At 40.8% G+C, this 16,500-nt stretch overlaps 1 protein-coding gene across 1 annotated transcript in view; it reads right to left on the bottom strand.

The window, feature by feature from the left end:
- Positions 1–334: 334 nt before the first annotated feature.
- Positions 335–16,500, bottom strand: part of APP-BP1 (Nedd8-activating enzyme E1 regulatory subunit APP-BP1) — a 93,870-nt gene continuing 77,704 nt past the window's right edge. Inside the window, exon 9 of the mRNA XM_080277988.1 lies at positions 335–1,086. Coding sequence (XP_080134114.1) covers positions 856–1,086 — 231 coding nt within the window. The 3' untranslated portion in view covers positions 335–855. The remainder of the gene's footprint in view (positions 1,087–16,500) is intronic.

Below are 16,500 nucleotides of genomic sequence, written 5' to 3'. Positions count from 1 at the left end.
ATCAGGAAACCTTAGCTAAAAGATCAGCTTTAGTGATTATATATGTAAGGCAAATTTAAGCCAGTCATCAAAGACAAAGTGTACTGTATTCTCAATAAGAAAGCCACTTAAAGCATGGATGTATTTAGGGGATAGCCAGAGGGGCCAAGGTCTCCTCCAATCACAAATGTAGAAAGTTAATTCAAAAAACATATTTCTGACTACACCAATGTAAGTACAGGTACATGTTCAGCCATTAAAGAAAGTACAGTGCTATATCACTGAAGTAAAGAGGTACAATCACTTAACCCATAAGCAGAGCTTGGAACAATATGAAGATTTTATTGTGGCCAGTGCTGGATGATTTGTTCAGCTAGGGCACATACCATGCCCTTATAGGGTTAACACATTTAAATTAACCCCAAAATGATGGCTTGGAGGGGCAGGGATTTTATCATGGCAAATAACAGATATTACTCAACTGACAGAAGCATCTTATCTTTACAGGGTTTAAGGAGTCCATATTAGTTTTATCATTATTATTATTATCATTATAATTTTACATATATATCATTAAGGTAATGATGGTAATTATTATATTGAAAGCATGCAGACAGAAGTGATGGATACAAATGTGCTCTGTGTGAGAGAATATTGCAATAACCTAAGTGTGTTCCATGTAAATGTGGTAGCACATGTGCCACTAAAAACAAGGTATAAAAATGGTAGTAGTAGTGTTGATGTAGGAATATCTGGGATTCCCAACAGCTTACTGAAATGAGTGTAATTTTCACTGTGATTGTAGGAGACTGGTATTTGTGTGAAAGCAATGGTGATATGATTGTTCATAGTGAAGTGGCTGTGATGCACATGTATTCAGAGTGAGAAAGTGGCAGAGGTGGCTGTGATGGCGCTATAGATATGAGTATGGTTGACAGGAACATACTGTCCTGTGATGACTTTAACAACCTCATGGGCAGCACAACCCCCCATATATGCAGCAACAGAATGCACCTCCGCTGCCCCATAGCGACACATCTCATGGATAAAGTCGTCCTTGATGATTGGCCCACATCCCCAGTCAGCCAGCAGCTTGTTGACGCATACCTGCCACATCACAAACATATTACAGTACTGCATGGAAGAGTAATTACTTTTATGAAAGTTAACAGAGATTTCCACAAGGCTCCACAGAATCCCTTCAGTCTCTTGACTATTTAAATCTTGCTAATCAAGACTTAAGACTATCTGCCTATTAAAATTAGCATTTTAAAAATGTCACTGAACTGAAGGGGTAACATATAGAAGCCGAAGACTATGCTACCATAGTTCAGTACATGTAAGAGTAGATGAATGCTTCCTTGGTATCATTTGTCTCCACCTACTACATACGCAGAGACTTGTTTTCGCTGGTACAGTATTATTTACATTATCATTATTCCGGCTTCAGAGTCTCACGATGATTCAAGATGAACCGGAGACTGTACAAGGAATCTGAAAAGCCCAGCTTGTGACCTGGCATGGGTCATTGCTGGTAGAAAAAAATCCAGGTCTCCCCAGTGGGGTCACGCTCATTGTAAGAAACTAGGTGGAGACTAGTGACTACCTGCAGGACAGGAAGGAATTGTTTATTTGGATCACTTTCTGTGGTATTGTTGAAGTCTCCGGAAGTGTATGGTACTGAGTTTGTTATTGATGCTGTTATTCTCCACCTACTACATAGGTGGAGACTATTGTTTTCACAGGTATTATTAGTCTCCACCTACATTTTCACTGGTATCATCATTATTATTACTCTTGCAGCCTCAGAGTCTCACGACAGTTCTGGGAAAACCGAAGACTGCACAAGGATTTTTTTTTTTTTTTTTTTTTTTAATGCAAGGAAGAAGGAACCAAAGCCCACAAGCCGTTCCTGCCAAGAAAATAAACAAAAACAATACAACAGAGACCCAAATTCAAGATCCATTCATTTTGAGATGCCTGGATACACTGCGTTTTAAAGACTGAAGGCTATAGGAAGTACGAAATTCAGACAGAGGGAGACAGTTCCAGAGTTGGCCTGTTGCATAAATGAAGGGCTGGGAGTAACGGTTAACTCTTGCATTAGACAGCTAGACAGAAAAGGGGTGAGATTTCGCTGCTAGATGGGTGCTATGTGCCCATTGTAGAGGTAGAGGGATGCAAGCAGACTGCAGAGAAGCAGTGACCACTGAAGAAGCGATAGAAAGGATATAAACATGCACCAGTGTGGTGAAGAGACGGAGGTTGAAGGAAGCCAGTAAGAAGAGGAGAGGTAATGAGATGAAAAGCCTTTGACTCCACCCTACTGAGAAGAGCCGTATGTGGGGAGCCTCCCCACACATTAGAGTTGTACTCTACATGGGCGTATAAAACCTGTGTATAAAGTCAACAACTGTGCAGGGGTAAAGACGGTACGGAGTTGGCTTAGCACACCTAATCTCTTGGAAGCAGATTTTACACGAGATGTAATATGATCTTCCCAAGATAAATCCTGAGACAATGAAATCCCAAGTATGTTTAAGGATGATGCAGGATTGAGCTGGATATTATTAAACATTAGTGGGTACTCCTGTGGAAGATTTTGACAGTTGATAGGTGTAAGAACTGAGTCTCTGATGCATTAAAAACAACAAGATACGAGCCATGTCAGACATTAGGTGTGCCACTGCCTCATCCACTGTTTGCTGAAGTGACTGTTAAGATGGATGTTGCAGGAACCAAATGGAAAGGTGAAGGGCAGAATAATCAGTGTATGAGCGGATAAGGTTAGATGTACAGCTTAGGTCATCGATGAATAAAAGGAAGAGTTGGTGATAGGACAGAGCCCTGAGGAACACCACTATTGACAGATCTAAGGGATGAATGGTGGTCATCTACAACAGCAGCTATAGAACGACCAGAAAGGAAGCTATTGATGAAGGCACAGATAGAAAGATAGAAACTGTAAGAGGGCAGTTTGGAAATTAAAAGATTTATGCCAGACTCAATAGATAGCCTTTGACATGTCAAGTGCAATGCCAAAGCTTTTGCCAAAGTCCTGAAAGGAGGATGACCAGGAGTCTGAAAGGCAGGTGAAAAGATTGCCAGTGGAGTGTCCCTGATGAAACCCATACTGACAATCAAAAAGATGGTTGTGATAGGAAACATGCTTTAAAATTTTTCTGTTAAGAACAGACTCAAAAACTTTTGAGACACAGGATGTTAGCAATTGGACCATAGTTAGAGGGATGCGAATGGTCACCCTTCTTTGGGACTGGCTGAATGAGAGCAAACTTCCTGCAAGAAGGTAAGGTGCAAGTTGACAAAGGTGAAAGTTTACCTAGGCAGGGTGTAAGCACAGAAGCACAGTTCTTGAAGACAACAGAAGGAACCCCATCAGTCCCATCAGCCTTGTTACTATTGAGGTCAGTCATGGCAGAAATACATCAGTTGAAGAAATTTTAATGTCAGTCATGAGGAAGTCAGAGGGGAGAAGTGACGGAGGAACAGCACCGGAATCGTCTAAGGTGGAATTAGAGGAGCAAGTCTAAGTGAAGAGATCTGTTTTATCAGTAGAAGAAATAGCTACAGAGTCATCAGAGTGGAAAAGAGGAGGGAAGGATGATGAGGTAAAGCTGTACGAAAGGTTTTAGGCAAGGCGCCAAAAGGTACGGGAGGAATTCAAGTTGAAGAGTTGAGAGCATTTAGTACAGATGAAAGTATTTTTAGCACAGCAAAGAACAAACTCTGCACGATTCAGGGCAGAAACATAAAAAAAGATGTGATTCACGAGTGAGTTGGCTCTGCCACCTTTTATAGGCCCTCTACTTGTTGTGGACAGCATTAGAACATGCATGATTAAACCAAGGCTTTTTTGCATTAGTCAAAGGATATGAGAAAGGAATGTATGCTTCCATGCCTGAGAGAGTAACCTCTGTAATGCACATGGCACACTCAGATGGCTCTCGGTCATGGAAACAATAAAAATTCCAGGGAAAATAAAAGAAGTAATGTCTGAGGGCCTCCCAATCCGCAGCTCCAAAGTGCCACAACCGATGTTTCTTTGGAGGGTCCACAGGCCTTACTGGAGAGATACAAAAGGTCAAGGTAATAAGGTTGTGATCAGAGCCCAGTGAAGAGGAAAGATTAACAGCATAAGCAGAAGGATTAGTTGTAAGGAAGAGGTCAACCATGTTGGAGCTCTCTGAAAGGTGGTCAGGGATATGGGTAGGGTTCTGTACAAGCTGCACTAGGTCATTAAGGATATACAAGATGTAGGTTTGTTAACCAGGTGTATCAGTGAAAGGATAGTAAGGTGGTGGTGAACATTGAAATCTCCTAGAATGGAGATTTCAGACAAAGGGGAAACAGATAGGATGTGTTCCATCGTAGAAGTAAGATGGTCAAACAATTTTTTATGGTCAGTAGAATTATGGGATAAGTAAACAGCACAGATTTATTTGGTCAAAGAATGACAGGAAAGCCAAAGCCAGAGAGTAAAGAATTCAAAAGAATCAAGTACAGGAACATGAGAGCAAGGTAAGTCATTGCATACAGATACACAACAACCACCTTTGGCTTTGAAATGAGTATAGAAAAAGTAGGAGGATACAGAAAATGGTTTGCTCTTAGTTGCCTCAGACAGCTGAGTCTCAGTTAAGAACAGGTGAGGTTTAGAGGAGAGGTGGTGCTCAAGAGAGAGAAAGTTAGAGGAAAGACTGCGAATGTTGCAGAAATGAAGAAGTGAGTCAGACAGTGGTTCCAGGCAACCTGTTGAGTCGTCACTGGGAGAGGGGCAGATGGAGGGGGCATTTATGGTACCCCCCCTTGGGGACTCCGAACCTTGGTTATTAGACGCCACTTTTTAAAAAATTTTGAAAAGGAAGCGTAGTGTGTAATATGCATGTAGTTTGGTGTCGACAGTTAGAGAAACTTGTATTGGAGAGCATGCTGGCCTACTCTCTGTGTTTGTGAAACACTGAAAAAGTACAGCAAAGGGGGGTGGTCAGGAACTAGTCCCAAGGTCTGATGAAATGAGAGCTCCAGCTCTCCCTGTCATCAGCTTTCCATCCACCTTGGGAATACTGCCCTGCTCAACTGGTGCTACAGTCTACTCCATGGCAATCTGAATGGCCCTGGTTATGTGTCCAGGCATGGGCCATTGCTGATACAAATAAAATTCCAAATCTCCCCAACGGGGTCAAGGTCACTGTAAGAAACAGTAGGCGGAGACTGATGAGTGTCCACAGGACATTTACAGAGTTCTAGTTAGTCTCCACTTACTATATAGGTGGAGACCATTGTTTTCTGTGGTATTACTATTATTATTCCACCCTCAGAGATGATGCCAGGAGAACCAGAGACCGGGCGAGAAATCTGATGGGCCCAGGTTGTGTCCTGGGATGCAGGTAGAAACAAAATCCAAATTTGCCAAATGAGGTCAAAGTCATTGCAAGAAATATAAAATCTGACTTTTGAGATAGCAGTAAACTTGGACCAAATTCCACTAAATTACTAGAGAACGTACAGTCGTGGTCATTATTAATCACATATCCTCCGGTACCCCATGCCTCAGGCTGACGTCTTTATGTGCAGCAAGTCACAGTGGTGTAAGAGGGGAGAGGGAGGGGCCAGAGAGAGAAGGGAGGGTGGGTGGGAGCATGAGCGATGGTGCAGGGTGGAGTGAGGGAGGGTAGGTAGGGGAGAGAAAATGAAATGCAAAGTGGTGGTCACATTATTTGTCCATTTCAGGGAATGATATAAAGGAGTTAGTATCTGGTACATAATGCTGCATTACACCTTGTAGAGCAGCATCAGATAACAAGCTTCAGATAGGTGGTGATACCAAGAGCTGGCTCATGAGAGAAATACTGTACTGATGTGACAGATCAAATATTAGTCCAGAGCCAGAAGTTTCCAGCACAACACACTATTGCCTTGTCCACCAATCTGTAAATAGCTGCTTTTGTCAGAGGAAAATATCATTCCGAGGTGATGAGAGAATGTTGGGGTTGTTGGACAGCCAGTCATACCTATATCGGCATGGAGTCCAAGCAACAGATTATGAGAGATATCGTTATTATATCCACCCATGTATACAGATATCAAATTTACTTACCTTTTATGTATAATTACTTTAAATAGCCTTTTCATATAGAGATGTCATAAAACAGTTGATGTGACGGTGACTGTACAGAGTGTATACCGAAAGGATGATCAGATTTACTGTGGACACAGTCATGTCAAAGATTGTGTATGATATTTAGTTCCAAAAATTAATTGTATGTAAGAGTAGATGATGTTTCTTACACAAACATCACAAAAGTCAAAGCCATCCAGATTCCACTCTGTGTCCAAATTGAAATATATGAATGAACATAAATAATGTCTCTGCACTGTTTGATGTCACATCAGTATATTTCTCTCATGAGCTAGCCCTTGATATTACCACCTATCTAAAGCCTCTTATCTGATGCCGCTATACAAGGTGTAATGCAGCATTATCTACCAAATATTAACTCCTTTATATCATGCCCTGAATGATTGAAAACAGACAAACAATGTGACCACCACTTCCATTTTTTCCCCTCACTTACCTACCCTCCCTCCCCTCCCTCACTCCAACCCTGCAGCATTGCTTGTCCTCACATCCACCTTCCTTTCTCTCTCTGGCCCCTCCCCCTCAACCCCTCTTACTCCACTGTGCTTGCCACACATAAAGGAGCCAGTCGGAGGCACGGGGTACCGGAGAATAGGTGATTATTTATGACCACAACGGTATCCTACCACGACCTATGAACACTACTGAGGTGTCCTGTTCATGTCTTAGTGACCGTTAGTCAAAGACCTTCATCCGCAACAATAGATGGAGACTAGTGACTGTCCGTAGGACAGTTACGGAGTTCTAGCTAGTCTCCACCTATGTAATAGGTGAAGACTATTGTTTTCACTGGTATTACTACTATTCCCACCTCAAAGTCTCACGGCAATTCCAGGAGAAACAGACACTGTGCAAGGAATCTGAAGGGCTCAGGTTATATGCCCTGGCATACACCACTGCTGACAGAAAACAAAATTCAAATCCTTCATGCACAGTGGAAGGGCATGTCAGAAACAGTCATATCAGTATTATGTTGTGAATGAGATAAGTTGGTCATGTCTTATGGAGATTTCAATGGGACCTGCACAAGGAATCTGAAAGGCCCAGGTCAGGTGTTCTTATATGGGCCATTGCTGAGAGAGAAAAAAAAAAATCCAACTCTCCCCAACGGGGTCAGTGTCATTGTAAGAAACAGTAGGTTGAGACTAGTGACTGTCCACAGGACAGTTACAGGGTTCTAGTAATAATTCAGACTGAAAAAATAAACGTAATATTGCTATTAAATCACTTAACTCCAACCCATGACTACACAGTAACTTGCACATGGAACCATGTCCTCATTTTTAAAAGATCATCCTCATCCTTTTTCCCACAAAAAGATGGGTGAGTCAAGATCCAGGAACAAGGAAAAAGAAAGTAGAAAAGTGAAAGAACTATCAGCAACACATCTAAAGTAGGACAAACCATCTACAAATTATTTGAGCCTCAAAAACCAGGGCCGGTATTAATAAAAACTTCTAGGAGTACTCCTAAAATTACTACTAAAAGTGGTTGTAGATGAGAGTTGCTTCTAAAAGTTCCTCCTAGGAGGACTCTTAGTAGTAATTTCGCTCTTACCATGAAGTGTTACCAACACAAAGAATCTCTGCTTAATATATTTAATAAATTACCATTCGAAAGCCTTAGAGTATCAGTAAGTAGTTTAAAAATGAAAAACTAGTTTTTATATATAGAAACAACATCTATTTAATCATATATTGTGATTCTTTACGAATGTCGATAAAATGGATAAAATGTAAACACATCGTGTGGTCAGCTGATCGAGCCTGCTACCATCGGGGCATTGTGTGTACACGTGGTACAGTGACCGTCAACAATGGCACAATTTCAACATACCACGGCTGCAGATAAATTCCGGAGAAAGAGAAACTGGATGGAGGAAGAGTGTCTCGTGCTGGCAGAAGGCATTGGAGAAAGAAAAAGAATTATAAAAGGGAAATTCGGCCACAGGCAACACCTCGGACATGAAAAAGCATACATGGGCTGAGATTGCAAATGCCGTGAATGCTGCTTCCTCTCATCCGCTTTCTTGCCAAATTCGGGCATCATGTGTTGATCCAGGCCACCTTGCAACCACATCCAGTATTTTATATTCACTATCAAACGCCAACTGAATGTTCATGCTGTGGTAATTTTTCCTGTTCACATACACTTCTTCATACTGGTTTGGTGCCACAATTCGTATGTAAGTCCCATCAATCACACCAGCTACCCCAGGAAAACCAGCAATTCGCCTGAATTTTCTTTCAGTTCTTTGTAGTTCAGGAAGTGTACGAGGGAACTTCACAAACCTCTTAACAATGTGAGGAGCAGTTAGAGCATAGAGTGTTTCTGTTATCACATTGCTCACTGATGGCTGCGATTGTCCAAAGTCATCACATTTACACTGCTGCATTTTTCCAGTTGCAAGGTACCTTAATAGTATCAACACTTTCATCTCGGGTGTGAGAGCATGGTTTCGATGTGTGGGCCTTTCCAGTACATCTCTTACTGAATCAGTAATAAACAATGCCCTCACGATCGACACGGTACCTTCTTACAAGTTCTTGATCATCATATTCCAAGAATGCATCCTTCCGAGCTCGAAAATTTCTGCGTGGTGGGTGGGGTCGGTCAGCCATGGTCTATGTTGTCTTGTCTCTTGGTGTTTGAGGGACGCAGCTACTGTGTTTACTGTCACTAAAAGCCCTACTAACTCCTTAAAAGTCCTTGTGGAGGACTTTTACTTTTTAGCGATTTTACGAGTAAACTTAGGAGTTGAAAGTAACTTTTAGGAGTACTTCTAGAAGTTAGGAGCCAAATTTCACTTTGAGAGGAACTTTTTACTCCTAGGAGTTTTTATTAATACCAGCACAGGGCTCCAACTCTCAAACCTAAACATCAACACAGTTTTTTCTGTTCTTTCTTCTTTATTTATAGATGCTCTTTACATACAGTATACCAGAAACACAGTCATCCCACAAACTGACAAGTTAAAAAGGGGTGCCAAACCTTTATTATATACTTCTCTGTACACACTTCATCCAACCGACTCAATCTCTCGTCAATTCCTTAATATCTTCACTACAGTGATGTACTATTGTGGTATCCATCATTTTATCTGCTCAGCTTCTCTCTTTCTTTCTTGTACTGATACAGTACATATAGTACAGTAATACATTACATATATAATAATAATCATACTCACCTGGTGCTGACAACACCACAGAAGTCACAAACTCAGCCATATTGCAGAAGCAGGGTACAGAAGTCAGAGTGCTAGGGCATGGAGCACTGAGGGGCCACAAGAGAGGTCATTGCACTACAGTAATAAGTGAGGAATGGGGAGGCCACAGGCTAAGTCACAGAACTGGGTCACAAATGCACAGGGCACAGAAATGTTCCCACTATATGGCATCCAGTGGAAAGAGTGAGAGGGCAATGGCTGGTTTGGAGCATAGAATGGCCCACTCCTACAAGACGCTGTGACTGGATGGCATGTGTTGCTGTGTTGCATGGTCTGCCCACACGCCAACTGGGTCCCATGTTTGAGCCGGATGATACAGATTACCGCAGAAAAATGCATAGTGCCAAGGTAACTGCTTCTCATTTCTGAGCCAGATATTACCTAATTTTGCTGGATACTGTTTTAACTGAGCCAAGGCGAAAGCGCTGGCTTTGCGATAGGCTGGATATTGTGACGATGGATAACTTATGGGAAAAACAGGGTTAGGTTAACTGACCCCCAAGGTACTACCGGATTTTTGTGCTTGCATCACCAAATTTGGGTCTAAATTGTCAATTGTCCATTCTCGTGTCATCGGTTTCTCGCGTACTGTTGTGGATGCTCATACAATGAGACTCACCCATGTTCCATTCAACATGTCCATACTTGCAATATAAATCCTCTTAATCTTTGAAACATACTTCTCAAAAAGGGAGATGAAAAGTTTTCTAAATTCTACAATCCAGCGAAATACAATGTTTCATCTAAAATTGTTGCCAACTTTAGACAATTTTCATGAGCTTCGTGGAGATTTTGTAATGATGGAGCTTAAGGAGGTTATATCTAACCTCTCCAGCTAAAAAGTCTCTTCTAAGCTGAATAAAATAATCTGAAGATAATATGAAAGCAGTATGTCCATGGGATTCAATAGGTTAATCCTATACCTGTACTGAATATTAAATACTGTACAGTATTCTAAATTTTCTTAATCCAATAGTCAAAAATAAAATAATTTCTTACAGTAATCTTAATACTCGAAGTGAGGCTGAGGAAACTAAATCACCAATGGGGATAAAAGTGGCATCATGGAATGCAGGAGGTTTGAGGGGTAGAGAGGGGAAGTAATTGAGGCACTGAGTAGGAGGCGGGTGGCAAAGCTGGGAATAGCACAGCTACTATTTTAATAGCGATGATGGTAACGCCATTACTTTTTTTAGCCAGCTGCGGAACTGAGAGCGTCGCTACTTTTTGGCCATACTCACGCGTTACCGTGCTCCTCGCTACTCATGCGACGAATACAGGTCCAGAGTCAGTGAGTACGTATAGATATGCCAAAGGTTTGGTTGTACAGTATTTATTAATGATGAAAAATAACACTTTCGTCAATTCTGTCAATTAATGATGTTTGTTCTACATTACATCAGCTATTCATTAATTATTTCCGGTATTTATTAGTAATGTGCAATAATTAGACAGGAATTTGATAGTTAATTATCGATCATTTAAATTAAGTAACTGGCAGCTTGGCAAGCAGCACGGGGACTGAGTGTGAGCCAGACTACCCAGTCTCAGTTTATTCTGCCGTGGTCAGCAGACTGCGGTTTTTCTAAATTTCTCTGCACTTCAATTCCTATTATGGAACCTGACCCCTGTACTGACCAGAATACTGAACTTGCAATTTGCATCTTTACTTCACTTTGCTTCCACACACACACACACACACACACACACACACACACCTAGGTGTGAATATCAATAACAGACTATCTCTGGCTGACCACATCAGCGAGAAGGTACGGAACATGTATACACTGCTTGCAAATATGAGAATAGCATTCACATACATAAATGAAGACATGCTAAGAAGGATAATAACATCTTTCATTAGACCAACCCTGGAATATGCATCAGTAGTCTGGAGTCCTCATCTCAAAAAACACATAGACATGATTGAAAAAGTTCAAAGGGCCACTACAAGATGGATACCAAGCTTAAGGAACCTAAGCTACAAAGAAAGACTAAATAAACTGAATCTACCAACACTACAGGAGAGAAGGAGAAAATAGACATAAATGATTACTTAACATATGGAGAAGCATCAGCAAGAGGACACTGCAAAAAACTGCATAAGAAGAGAGGTGATAAAGACGTAAGAAATTCAGTTTCCCAAACAGAGCAATTGATCAATGGAATGAACTACCGAATGAAATAGTGTGTGCCAAAACAATTCACAAATTTAAGGATATGTACAATAAATATGGTTTAAGACACGGGACAGTAAGAGCTTGACTCATTCCTGTAAAGATACAATTAGGTAAGAACACACACACACGCTGGTGCAGTGGTAACGCTCTCGCTTGCCAACTGGTGGACGGGAGTTCGCGCCTCGCTCAGGTTGCGAAAAGTTTCACTGACGAAGTGGGTGGTTACTGTCCCCCTGGAGCAAGGGGACGGATGTGTGCGTGTGTGAAGGTCACAGCCTTGCCCTTAGATCGGACTATATGAGCTCTCAGCTCCCTTCCGGGAGGGTAAAAGCTGACGATCACGACCATCAAGTGATCCTGACCGACCCGGTGAATTACACACACAGGTGATGGGCTGGAGGCTAAACTTAATGTGTATACTTGGGGATAAAAGTTCGCCCCAGTATTTCATTTCACACACACGAACAGCCGGAGAGAGAGGACGTCCCAGGCATCGCTCCTAACCTTGAGTAGTTTCAGGAATTTTGTCTGTCCTGTCTCCTAGGGTCTTTCTTTAAATTTAAAATAATGAAAGTTAGTAGACTACCAAAAATGTAAAGATTTGTTGGCAATAGTATACATGAATGTTTGTGGCTTATTCGGTAACAGCTGTTTAGGTACTTTACATTAAACATGGCCGAAAATGTAAACAATGAGGGAATGGAATTTCAAGGATTTGATGCTAATACTAATGTCATGGACCTGGTGAAAACATCAATTATGAGGATTAGTGAACTCGAAAAAAAAGTAGAGAATCTAGTGATAAAGGATGTGTCAGGAAATACGGAATCCACCATACAGAGTCTAATTCAGTCCAACGAAACAGCCAATGAAGAGATTAGGAATTTGAAGAGGGAAAATGTTGAACTGAGGAGGAAACTTGAAGAGAGTACTAATAAAACGGAGAAGGTGAGTAATGTATTAGAAGAACATAAGGCAAAGTGGGCACATGTAGAAGAAGAACAGAAAGAAGTGGTCAGCTTAAGAGAGATCATCCAGGAAGAAAGGGAAATGAACAAGAAAGAAATGGAAGAAAATGTAGTGAAAATACTGAAGAAAAAAGAGAAAATAGTGAGAGAAACTATAGAAAGGAAAAGATGTGTGGTAGTATTTGGAAACAGGGAAGAGGAAGAAAAGGTTAGGTTCGCAAGACTCGAGAGAGACAAGAACATGGTGAGAGGAATATTAGGCAAGATTGACCCCGAAGGAGACAAGTGGGTAAAAGAAATTGAGGAAGTAAGGAGGATAGGGCCTTATAAGAAAGGGGAAACAAGACCAATGAGAGTCAAGTTTACATCAGAAAGTGTAATAAATGAGATACTTAAAGTGACCTGGAAATTAAGCAAAGAGGAGGGGATGGAAAATATTATAATAAGAAAAGATCTGAATGAAAAAGAAAGAGAAGTTTTAAAATCATTAAAGGAAGAAGTAAAGGAAAAAAATGATAAGAGGACAGAGGAAGAACGTAATACTTTTTTTTGGAGAGTATTGGATATGAAAGTAAGGAAATGGTATTTAAGGAAATAGAAGTGAAGGAAACTAGGGGGGATGGTTGTGAAAGATCAGAAGTTGAGGAAGTGGTACGGACAGAGAGTAGGAGAGAAGAGGGTATTAATAATGTCAAAAATAATTTGAAGGTGATGTATACTAATGTTGATGGTTTCATATCGACAAGGATCGAAATTAATGATTTCTTGAGAGAACATGAACCTGATGTCATGTGCTTTGTAGAGACCAAATTAAGAGAAGATATTGATGTTCATTTGGGAGATGGTAAATACAAACTGTGGAGATAAGACAGAAAAGAAAAAAAGGGAGGAGGAGTGATGATAGCAGTGAAGAACAACATAAATGTAGATACTGTGGAAATGGGAGAAGGCAGGGCTGAAGTGATATCTATGAAATTAGAAACTGGAGAGAATGTGAAGAGAGATATGGCGGTAGTGTATGTTCCCCCAAAGACGAGAGCATGGAAGGATGACGACTACCATGAGATGTTGTCAGATATGGCTAGCTACTTGCAAAAAATAATTGAGAAAAGCAATAATATAATTTTGGTGGGTGACTTTAATTGTAAAGAGGTGAACTGGGAGGAATGGTACTCGGAAGGCGGCGAGGATTCGTGGGGCACTATGTTATTAAATATAATAATGAATAATGTGATGACGCAGTGGGTCAAAGAAGAGACACGGTTTCGAGGTGAGGACACACCAGCAAGGTTAGATTTACTGTTCACCAAAGAACCCGATGTAATAGAATCATTGGAATATCTCTGTCCTTTGGGAAAAAGTGATCACGTGGTCACTGAGTTCCAGATGTTAATAGGAAACGTCGAGCCAAGAGACGAGCTTCATAGACAGGGAAGATACAACTTTGGCAAAGCAAATTTTACAGGATTGAGAAACTTTTTTGAAAATGCGGATTGGAGAAAATTCAGAGAAACAAGAGAGATACAGAGGAAGTGGGATATCTTTCTAGACCTCTATAATTTGGGAGTGGAAAAATTTGTACCAAGAGTAAGAGGGGAAGAAAACAGGAAAAAGGAGTGGTTTAATAGAAGGTGTATGATAGCCAAAAAAGAGAGAGATAAGGCGTGGAACAATTGGAGAAAGAGAGGTAACGACAGAACAAAGGAAGAATATAAAAGAACAAGAAACGAATACACAAGAATACGTAGGGAAGAAGAAAGGAATTTTGAAAAAGGTATAATTGACAAATGCAAGGATGAACCCAAACTGTTTTATAGATTTGTTAATGGCAAACTGAAACAAAAGGAAGGAATCACCACGCTGAAAGTAGATGGAGAGGTCTTTAAGGATACGGCAATGCAAGCAGAAATAATGAACAAACGTTTCCAGTCAGTTTTCACTAAAGAAAAGGAGCTTGTGGAAGGGGAGGGAGTGATTAGAAATGTTCCGGTGATGAAAGATATAAAAGTGGAGGTGCAGGAAGTGTATAAATTACTGGAAACTCAAGATGTAAGGAAAGCCCCAGGACCTGATGGAATTTCTAATTGGGTACTGAAGGAATGCAGAGAACAACTGGCGGATAAAATTCACAGCTTAATTGTATGCTCACTGGAAGAGGGGAAAGTGCCAAAAGAATGGAAGAGGGCAAAAGTGGTACCAATTTACACGGGAGGAAACAGGGAAGAACCCCTGAATTATAGACCAGTGTCTCTAACCAGCATGGTCGCAAAATTGTGTGAGAGAATCCTGAAAGACAGATGGATAAAATATCTGGAAGAGATGAATATTTTGGCTGAATGTCAGTTTGGATTCAGAAGTGGAAGGTCATGTGTTTCAAACTTGTTGAGCTTTTACTCAAGAGTGATTGATGTGGTACAGGAGAGAGATGGTTGGGTGGATTGTGTGTACTTAGACTTAGAGAAGGCCTTTGACAAGGTACCTCATAAGAGACTAATGTGGAAACTAGAATATATAGGAGGACTAAAGGGGAAACTTCTGGAATGGATGAGAGACTTTTTGAGAGACAGACAAATGAGGACAGTAATAAAGGAAAAGATGTCTGGATGGAGGGAAGTAACAAGTGGAGTCCCTCAAGGCTCAGTGTTGGCGCCAGTAATGTTCCTGATTTACGTAAATGATATGGTAGATGGAGTGAACAGTTATGCGAGTCTGTTTGCTGATGATGTAAAGATCTTGAGGAAGACAGAGGTTGAGGAGGATTGTAAAATGCTGCAGGAGGATTTGGATAGGATACACAATTGGAGCCGGACTTGGGAAATGAAATTTAATGTAAAGAAATGTAAAATATTGGAAATGGGTAAAAGTACCAGGAGATCATCACTGAATTATTTTTTGGGTAATGAATTAATCACAAAAAGGAGAGAAGAGAAAGATTTGGGAGTGCTGGTCCAAGATAGTTTGTCACCAGAAAAGCACATTAACAAGATAGTTGGAGAGACTTACAAGCTCTTGACTAACATAAGAGTAGCATTTCATTATATGGATGAGGAAATGATGAAAAAATTGATAGTGGCCATGATCCGCCCCAGGTTAGAATATGCAGCGGTAGTGTGGTCCCCACACAAAAAGAAAGATATAAACAAGATTGAGAGAATACAAAGAACAGCAACCAAGATGGTCCCCAGACTGACAGACCTGTCATACAGAGAGGCTGGAAAAACTGGATTTGCCTTCCTTAGAGGAAAGAAGAAAGAGGGGAGACATGATTGCGGTGTTCAGGACCATGGTGGGAGTAGATAAAATTGACAAAGAAAATCTGTTTGTATGGGATAAGAGAGCAACAAGAGGACACGGAATGAAATTGAAAAAGTCAAGCTGCTTGAAGGATATCAAGAAATATAGCTTTCCTTACAGAAGTATAGACTTATGGAATAGCCTGGACAAAGAGATCGTCCAGTCTAAAAACTTAAACGAGTTTAAAGTTAAATTCGACTTATTGAGAAACAGCGACGGAAACCCACGAGCATAGTACATTCCGTGTATATCACAATTAGGTATATTCTTAGATATTTGGAATGACTTAGACAAAGAGGTGGTGCATGAGAAAAACATTCATGTGTGTAAAGGTAGACTTGATAAATGTGGATATGGAGACAGGACAACACGAGCATTGCTCAATTCCTGTATACTACAAATAGGTAAATACACACACACACACACACACACACACACACACACACACACACACACACACACACCTCTAACTATCCCCGTCTCTAACTCCCGCCCTCGTCCTCAGTCTATCTTTCAGACCAATTCTTACTCACTACGTTATTACAGTACTTCGTAACAGTATGTTACTTTCAGTTTAAAGTAATGGAAAAAAAACATTGCTATTGTATAAATAGCCTTTAACCCCTTAACCACGGGGCGTCACTTTCGTGATGCTCGGGAGCAAGGGATCATACCACAGAGCGTCACTTT

Source organism: Coenobita brevimanus, chromosome 71, assembly GCF_032717465.1.
Source record: "Coenobita brevimanus isolate Jiangsu-jjx chromosome 71, ASM3271746v2, whole genome shotgun sequence".
Taxonomy (NCBI): domain Eukaryota; kingdom Metazoa; phylum Arthropoda; class Malacostraca; order Decapoda; family Coenobitidae; genus Coenobita; species Coenobita brevimanus.
The sequence above is the reverse complement of the archived record's forward strand: the minus strand, read 5'-3'. Positions and strand labels throughout refer to the sequence as shown.